Source organism: Frankliniella occidentalis, unplaced genomic scaffold (assembly GCF_000697945.3).
Source record: "Frankliniella occidentalis isolate FOCC.00 unplaced genomic scaffold, Focc_3.1 Scaffold25, whole genome shotgun sequence".
Taxonomy (NCBI): Eukaryota; Metazoa; Arthropoda; class Insecta; order Thysanoptera; family Thripidae; genus Frankliniella; species Frankliniella occidentalis.
In genome coordinates this window covers 1,740,628-1,749,517 of record NW_026267155.1, presented here as the reverse complement: position 1 = coordinate 1,749,517, position 8,890 = coordinate 1,740,628, and the positions used below count along the sequence as shown (strand labels likewise).

At 61.6% G+C, this 8,890-nt stretch overlaps 1 protein-coding gene across 1 annotated transcript in view; it reads right to left on the bottom strand.

The window, feature by feature from the left end:
* The window catches only part of LOC127748995 (uncharacterized), an 89,031-nt gene that overhangs the window by 10,152 nt on the left and 69,989 nt on the right, over positions 1-8,890 (bottom strand). Inside the window, exons 2-6 of the mRNA XM_052265231.1 lie at positions 5,528-5,804; positions 3,672-5,449; positions 3,183-3,568; positions 2,738-3,013; positions 1,371-1,421 (exon numbers count right to left, since the gene is read on the bottom strand). Of these exons, the coding sequence (XP_052121191.1) occupies positions 1,371-1,421; positions 2,738-3,013; positions 3,183-3,568; positions 3,672-5,449; positions 5,528-5,804 (2,768 nt within the window). The remainder of the gene's footprint in view (positions 1-1,370; positions 1,422-2,737; positions 3,014-3,182; positions 3,569-3,671; positions 5,450-5,527; positions 5,805-8,890) is intronic.

The window sequence follows — 8,890 nt, the reverse complement described above, 5'->3', positions numbered from 1 at the left end:
CCTCGATATTTCGATATCGATATCGGGAGAATATCGACGTCTCGATATCGGACAATATCGTATCGATATCGAAATATCGTGATATCGCACAGCCCTAGCTGGAGGAGGAGCAGGAGGAGGTTGGGTTGACAAGTGGCGCCCCCGCCCCAAGCGCGACGTCACCACAATGCACGGTGTAGCCCGACCTGAACCACCGCAAAGTGAGTCAAAAATTTATGGCTCGATCCCTCTCTCTCTTTCTTCCTTTCCCTCCCCCACCCTTGCCACCCCTCCCCCCCCCCTCTCTCTCTTTCTTTTTCTCTCGCTCTCGCGTTGCGCGCCGAGCCGTACGCCCGTACGTATGAGAGCGGGGGGGTGGTGGGGGGCGGTTACGACCTCGGGCTTTGGCACACACTGCGCCGCCCCGGCTGCGCCCGTCTGTACATCTCTGACCGCGGTCATATTTCGCGCCGCGCAGCTCCTCCCGACCGCCTTCGACCACCACCACCACCACCTCCAACCCCCGCTCTAGCGGAGAGCTCCTCGGGTCGCGCACTCCCCATCACGGCGCACTCTGGCCGGTACTATGACCCGCTGAGGCCGCCGTCGATCCCCCGGGGGAATGGCGTGGTGGGGTGCGGCGGGGCGGGGCGGGACGAGCGGACCCCTGGGGGTCGTAAACGACGGGACCGGCACGATTTTTGCTTTGCCTACCTTTTAGGAGGGGAGGGAAGAGGAGCGACACGAGACGGACGTCGTATCATGCAATACCGCAGAGGGCCCACCCCCCTCCCCTCGCGCGTGTGCTCGGATATTCGCACGCCAATCAGAGGCGCCACATGAATTACCCAGTGCGAAATGATTTTCCTTTCTCCTGCCTTCTACCATACATAGCAGCACGCGCAGGCATTCTCCTCCCCAACTCTGATTTCTCACGAGACCGGCGGCGGGGGTAGCGGCTTGTACACATATACGCCCCTCCCATATGTGAATGTGTGTGTGTGTGTGTATGTGTGTGTGTGTGACGTGGCGACAGCGACAAATTGGCGTATCCGCGAAAAAGGGGAGCAGTTTTCAGTCCATCGATTCCGACACATCGTTAGTGGTCGGTGTCGGTGGGTCGTTAGCGGCCGGACGTACTGTACACCGTTAATGTTTGTAATACTTTTTTTTTACGTTTAGTGTTACTAGTGTCGTTACCCACTCAATCTAATTTGGGACTGATAATGAAAGAAAACTGGGCTACGTCGACCCACAAATTGGCTTTTCTTTTAAATTAATTATTTATTTCTTTTTATATTGCATTGAAATATTCGTATGGAGTCTTTGTTATCTAGTTTCTAGTTTTATCTGCGTCTTCGAATCGAAATAGCACTGGTTGCGCTACTCACCATGGACAGTGAGCTGGTCACCAGTGGCGTTGATGTTAAGCTCCAATTCACCTGTAAAACGAAAAAGAAAAAAAATCATCGTTAGTATATCAATTACGCTTACAAGTACTTGAGGTCGGATGGTTTATTGTGAAATTCCAAACTCGCGGTTACAGTTTGGCTGCCATGAGCCGAGCAGCAAAACTCTCGACCCAATTCGCAGAACGCTCATTATTCTTTGCCCACGAAAAAAAAATGTCTCCAGTCGAGTGTCAACAAATGGCGACATTACTGCATTACAACAATGTAGTATGTACGTCGCAATGCGCACTCGAGTTACGTGGAGGGCATTTTTTCGCATTCCCTCCCCCTCCTCCCCTGCTCGCTCTTTTTTTTTTTAGTGGAATTCTTTTGGCGACAAGACGCCGCGCGACTACGACAACTTTTTTCGTGGGTTGACGTGTCGGACACTCCGCGATCGGGGGGGTTGGGGTGGGGCACGGACGGAGTAAGCAGGGGGAGTTGTGAAACGGCAGAGAGAGAAAGAGAGAGAGACAGAAACAGTCTGTGCCCGACAGAGTCAGACAAAGACAGGGGAGGGGGCGTAGGGGGAGGGGTAGAGGCAATGACCCATGTGATTCGATTACCTTCGATACCTGAGTGGACATGATCAACAGAACACAGACCTTCTTTTCCCACCCCGCTATCGCAGGAGCCTGCCGTCGCGCCGTCGCCGCCGGTGCCAGCAGGAGTCGATAGTTTCTTAATAACCGAGACAACTAACAACCCCAACCACACCCTTCGCAATCAAAAGTTAAAGTTTTCCCACTCCGGCCCTGCTGCTTCTCTCTCTCTCTCTCTTTCTCTCTCTCGCTCTCTCCCGGAAGGAGGGGGAGTAGTAACTGCGCAAGGAGGGCGATAAAACTGCAATCAAACTGGCGGTCCGAGGCCAGGGCCGCCTCCACCGGCTCTGCGGGGACAAGTAATTGCACCGCGCAAGGAGGCCGACAATTGTGGCAAGTGGGGTTGGAACGTAACGTGTGTGAGGCAAGCGATTCATTCATTCTTTTTATTTATTTGAAGAGAACTACGGGCGACGGCGGTCGGTCGTCGCGGTGCGCGAATTTGTCATCGGCCTGGCCTCCTTTTTAGGTGCAATGACGGGGAAGTGACCCGTCGCCCCGCTGCTTGCCTCTCGTATGCGACTGTTACCGATTTCGCGATCGCGGCGTCGGCTGTGTGGTGGGAGGTAACGACGTCGATTTGTGCAAATGTCGCCATCATTAAAGTTCGATTAATCAGGCGGATTCTCGATCGCGCGCGACGCGGTTTCAACGGAAAAACGGAAAAGATGTCGTTATGCAAGGAGGATATGTGCTCTCGCTTACCGGGTAGGGCGACGTCCTTGCAGCTCCTCCTCCAGGGTGTGGACTTTCTTCGGCTGCGGCAGGAGGACGACGAGGACGCGTAGGACGAGGACGTCGACGACGTCGAGCACCTCGAGGACGGCGTCAGCAGGGACGAGCACACGCCGCCCGGGTAGCCGGCGTCCAGGCCGAGGTCCAGGTCCAGGGGCAGGGCCGAGTTGGCCCCCGGGGAGGCGAAGAGCAGCCCCTTCCTGGAGCGGCAGCGCCTCTCGACCAGGGCGAAGGGGGAGGGGGGCACTGTGGGGAGAAGGGCGGTAAGGGTGAGTAAAGGGGTGAGGGTGCTGGCCCGGGACCGCCAGAGACCACCGCGCCATCTGCACCGCGCCCCGAGCAGCGCGCGCGGGGTAGCGGCGCGGCGCTACTCCTGTTCGTCAAGGACCCATAGCGCGGGGTAGCGCGTACTCACCATAGTCGTTGAGCTCGGCCTCTGTCAGAGGGTCGCTGCTGCTGCAGCTGTTGTCCTTGACGGCGGGGGTCTGCACCACCTTTTGTACGCGGTGAGAGTCCCAGGTGTCGTCGGTGGCCGGCGACCCTCTGTTGACGAGGAGCGACGCGCTGTCGAAGTCCACCTCGGCCACGTTGGGCCGGTCGGGCGCGTGGGAGGTCTGAGACTGGGTCAGCTTGTCGGCCAGGGTGGTCTTGGTGGTGGTGGCGGCGCGCGGGAGCAGCGGCGTCGAGCACATGAAGTTGGGGTCCAGGAGGGTGCTGACTTCGGCGCGGCAGGACACGGCGTCGAGGGGGCTCTCGGGGCTAGGGATGCCCGTGGGCAGGGTGAGGCCGTACCTCCGCGATCTGGGGAGCGACAAGAACGTGACAAGCGTGAGCATCGGTTGTGCAAGCAAGTGGAGTTACGACCTCGAGTAAGTGGCGTAAGACGTGGAGGCACGAGACTTACCTTATGGAGGAGGCCGTTGAGGGGGCATCAAGGTTGTTGGAGGAAGCCGTTGACGCCGAGCACGAGGTTGGGGGCCGGCCGAGTGGATCGGTCGTCGACGAAGAGTAGCCTGACGATGAGAGGCCGGGCGGTGAGGGGCAGGCCTCGTCTACGTCACGGGGGATGTTGGGACAGGACGCCGCCGTCGACAAGGTGGACGACAGAACGGCGTCGATGTCCGTGAGGGAGGTGCGGCGACGCCTGCGCACGCAGCGCTGGCGCCGGAGCAGGGAGGCGTCGCAGGCGTCGGCCAGCGGCGACGAGGACATGGCGGGGATGTCGCTGAGGCTGGACGCGCTCGCGATGGACGGAGGCCGGTAGCCGGGGAACAGGGAGCACAGAGAGGACAGCGACGCGGAGGACGCCGGCCCGTGGTTGAGCAGGCTGAGGGTGTCGCTGGCCAGGATGGAGGCCGGGCTGCAGCGCGACCGCTTGGCCTCGCGCTTGGGGGTGGACGGCACGCGGAAGGAGGAGGAGGACACCGACGGCATGGAGCCGGACAAGCGCCGGCGGCGGCTGCACAGCAGGCTGCTGTTGAGCTGCGGACTAGAAGCGTGGTGCACGGGGGGCTCGGGGGCGTCGACGGACAGGTAACGGCCGTCGTGGCCGAAGGGAGGGAAGGGGCACTGGGTGGGGTCGGCGGCGTCCCTCTGCGCCTGCAGCCGCAGCCAGGCCAGGCGGCACGCCAGCGGCGACACTCCGGACGTCGCGCTGCTGCGGCGGGTGCGCGCCACCCCGGCGGCCACCGGCGTGCTCTCGTTGTCCTGGTCGGCCGTGTCGCGCAGGCGGTGCCAGCGGTCGAAGGCCGCGATGAGCGGCGTGGTGAGGGGCAGCGGCGTGCTGCTCGGCTCGGGCGAGGGCTGCTCGGGGTGGTCCGTGTGCTGCAGCCGGCCCGTGCGCACGTTGGGCTCCAGCACGCTGTTGTCGAACAGCCGCCGGCGCAGCGCCAGCAGGCTCTGGGTGGTGCGGAGCGGGCACGGAGAGTAGTCGATGGCCATGGGCGAGGCGGTGCGGGACGCGGGGGCGTCGTCACCGGCCTCCTCGGCGGCCACCCGCTCCAGCATACGCAGCAGCGTCTCCCCAGGGGAGATGACGCTCGCTGTGGACTCGGGGTGCTCGGGGCTCGTCCTCGCCGACCTGCCCGTCTTGGGCGAGCTGGACGGCGTCACGTGGGCGCTCTGGGCGTCCTTGAGCGGCACGACGACGGCGCACCGTGCCGCGTCCCCGGCCGTCTCCACGGCCGGCCTGACGAAGCGCGGCGTCGCCGAGTGCGAGGCCGACTTCTTGCGGCGGTGGCGCTTGGGCGCCGAGGAGATCCTCGGGGCCTTGGACGCCACGCCGCGGGCCAGGTCCCGGCTCTGTCTGATGCGCGCCACGCCGCTGGACGTGGTGCGCTGCCGGGGCAGGAACTTGAGGGTGGCGACCTGCGCCTCGACCTGGGCGGGCCAGGCGGCCTCCACCACGTCGTCCTCGCAGTCCTCGTACGGCTGGATGCGCGGCTTGGACCGCTTCGACTCGGGCGTAGCCGAGAGCGACGGCCGCCCGGAGCCCGACGACCGCGACCTGGGCTGGTCCACGGACGCCGGGATGTTGGTGATGTCGCGGCACTGGCTGCGGCTGCGCTTCTTGCCCGAGTCGGGCGTCTTGAGCGACAGCCGCCCCTCGGCCGTCGGGGTGTTGCTGACGTCCCTCAGGGCGCCGTAGGCCTCGCGCGCCCGCGGAGAGAAGGGTTGCTCGTCCTGCGCAGAGAGCGGGTCGTCGGTCAGCACGAGGAGGCCCTGGGGGCGCTGCAGCGCGGGCACCGACCGCACACTCACCGCGTTCTCCTTGTCGCCGTCCGCGCCGCCGTCGGCCTCCTTGCAGCGCCGCGCGGACCGGCGCGCCGCCCTGCGCGCCGCTCTCGCCACGGCCTGGGTGTCGGCGTCCTGCTCCAGTAGCAGGCCGATGGCCGCGCCGCAGCTGCGCCGCGCCAGCGATGACATCTTGGACGTCGTCATCGGGGACGTGCTGGCGGCGCCGGGGCCCGGCCCCGGTGTCCGCGCCGACCCCATGTGGCCCTGCCGCTGCTGGCAGACTGTCCACTTCAACATCGTCCTGCAACAGAGGAAAAGATCCACACTGGTTAGAGTTGTCCTGTTTGCTGTGTACTATAGTGCGCCGCAGGGTGGAACTCGGACGCGCGAGCTGCTACCCCGGGCCGCGGTAAGCCACACCTCACCCCGTCTCAGGCGCGCCCTCCCGTCACGGTGCCGGCCCTCGGCCCCCGTCACCCCTGGCTGCACCCCGGACCGCCGCCCGACCCCCAGTGGCATACATTACACACACCGGCTGAGCCGTACCGACCCGCCTTATGCCTAACGGTCATCGAACAGGTTCAAATAAAGGCAACCTGCGCGGCGGCCAGAGCAAGGCGCGGACCCGGTGGATACGAGAAGAAAAGGAAAACAATAAGAAAAACGGAGGAAATCTGCATGCGGCCGGAGCGGAGCAAGGCTTCCCGATATATCGCAATCAATAAAGAGCACGTTCTTGGTCTCCGCACGGCTTGGCGCGGACAATGGAACGCCTGGCGGGGTCCCCACCGCTGCCCCGCCCCGCCGAGGTACGCGTCGTCTGCTTCCGAGTATGGAGCAGCAGTCTCGACCGGCGGCACGCCACCACACCGGTGTTCCGCCCACGGCGAGCAGGGCACCGCGTCAAGGAGCAGGAGGAGGAGGAGGGCACTAACGAGGACGTCGAGCGCGAAAGGATTGGGTGATTGATAATCCGCACCGGAGCACGACGACACGCGTCAAGGAGCCTCCCGCGGCCTCCCCCACACGACGTCGCCCTCCTCCTTGCGGTGGTCCCCCCGGATGCGGTCGCGGCCGCAAGAGGAGGATATGGACACCCCCTCCCCCTCCTCATCCACGCCCAAAGGCCCTCCGTCCAGCCGGGTGGAAAATATCTATTATACCTCTTGTGAGCGCTGCGCCGAGCTGCGCGCGCCTCGAGACGGCCCAGCGCGTCCACGTCGCCCGCCCCCGCGCCTGCTTCGCCCCGCGGCTCACGACGGTCTAGTTTGCTTTTATATTTTATTGTGGAAAAAAAAAACTTTCCAGGCTATCGAAACGCAAAGTAGTTTCTTTTTCTTCGGAATGCTGCTGGCGTCTCTGCGTTTCGCTGCCCCCCTACAGCTTCCCACCGCGGTGCAGAGGAGCTCCTTATGGGGTGGCTTTCCACCCCCAGCGGCGGCGGCGACTCCCCCGCTGCGGCCGGCTAGCCACAGTAGCGGCTTTGCTATTCCAAAGGTGTTGTTTTTTCTCGGTCTTTTGTGTGTGCTCTATCGCCCTCTCTCTATGCAGCACGTGGAGGGAGAGGGAGGGAGCTTGGACGACTGGACTCCTGCTGGACGTTCCACCACCTGTGTGTCCGAGCCAAAGCCACACGGTGACGGTGTACACTGTTGCAGAAAAAAAATTATGAGGGTGAAAAAGAGAGACATAGAGACTGTGTTTGCCAAAAGGGAGAGTTTTACATGGTCGAGAAATATGCTACAATGCTGAATGACAATTTATGATTATTTTTTTTTTTTACGAATGTGGCGTGAGCAATGAATTAGCCATCACGTGACACGAGAATCAGATATGTCACTGCGGTGGAAGAAGGGGGGGGGGTATTCGTTTGCGTGGGAGTGAGATATAGATTGAAAGAGAGAGATGGCTTCGCATTATTAAAAACACTGCCGTCATCCTATTTAGAGAGAAATGAAAGTTGGAGATTGGAGGGGGTGGGGAGAGGGGGGATAGCTTCGGTAGCGCACCTGGTCAGCTAGCGGCGGCGTCAGCGGCGGCGGCAGCGGCGCGGACGGCTGCCCCAGTGACGGCCGAATCACTTCACTCACTCAGTCACTCTCACACGCACTCTCACACGCACGCACACACACAAACTCACACTCACGCTCGCACGCAAGTCTGCGGGCCGCAGACCTATTATTTCAATTACATATCAGCAGTTCGGACGGCCACGGCGACGACGACGCGCTCACCGTGAAAACGCGCAGCCCCGGCAGCGGCGGCCGATCCCGCCAGATATGACATAACTAAACTGTTAAAACGGACGAAAAAAAACCGGCACAATTATTTTTGAAGGTGTTTTTTGCCAAGTAAAAAATAAGGCGCCGGCGCGGTATATGGAAATGTCTGTGTCTAGTTCAGCCATTGGAACAGACGGCGCGGTGTGGAGCGAGTTTGAGTTTTTCGGCCACCGCGCCGCCGCCGCACCGCGTGCACCATACCGTCGGCGCTCGCCTCGCTCGCACCTTTGCATGTGGGAAATGCTACACCGGAACAATTAAATTCGGTGGTGGTGGTGGGGGACACACACACACAGTCACACCAGCACACCACCCTCTCTACGCACTCCGCACTCCGTGAGTACTGCGCTCTCCTCCTCCTCCTCCTCCTCCTGCGCCTGTGTGAAGGGGAGAACTTTCCAATATAAATTTGAATCGAAAAAGTCGTGTCATTATCGAAAATCAATCCCACATGTATAAGGGGCCTATAGGCCAAGGCGAAGGAGAGAGAGGGAGACCCTGAAGACGTCGAAGAAGAAGACCCCCCGAGGGGGCTCAGGTGAGTCACAAGAGCGCACGGGGCCCCGCTCAGCCCCGCTACGCGCCGCCACCCGGGGGGCGCCCCCGGCGTATACCCCTTTGTCGGCCAGCGGCGGGGCCGGGTCCAGGAATGATGAGTAGTAGTGGACCTTGTTCCCTCCACCACCACCCCCCCTCTCTCTCTTAATGTCCTTCTTTTGTTTCACGACTCGTGGTCAATTTTTACCCGGCGCTGTGCTGGACCTGGACCTGCTCCCCGCACAAGATGACCCTCCTCTGCTGCTCAATGCTACTCGCGCGTCTCCTACCTTAACACCTATACCACCCTAGCGGGCACCCTTCTCCGGCACCCTCGTGTGCCCTGCTTCTTCTCACACCCTTCTTTCCACTCGGAGCAGGCAGGGGCGTTACCAAACACACACACTCGCACACACACACACACACACACACACACGCGCACATTACCATGACGGAAAACAAAAGCGCGCTGTTGACAAAGCGGGAGGCCATTAGCACCGAGCCTTATCAGGGCGCGGGGAGGGCGGGGCGGCAAACTTCACACCACGACTGTGAATTTCTCATACCA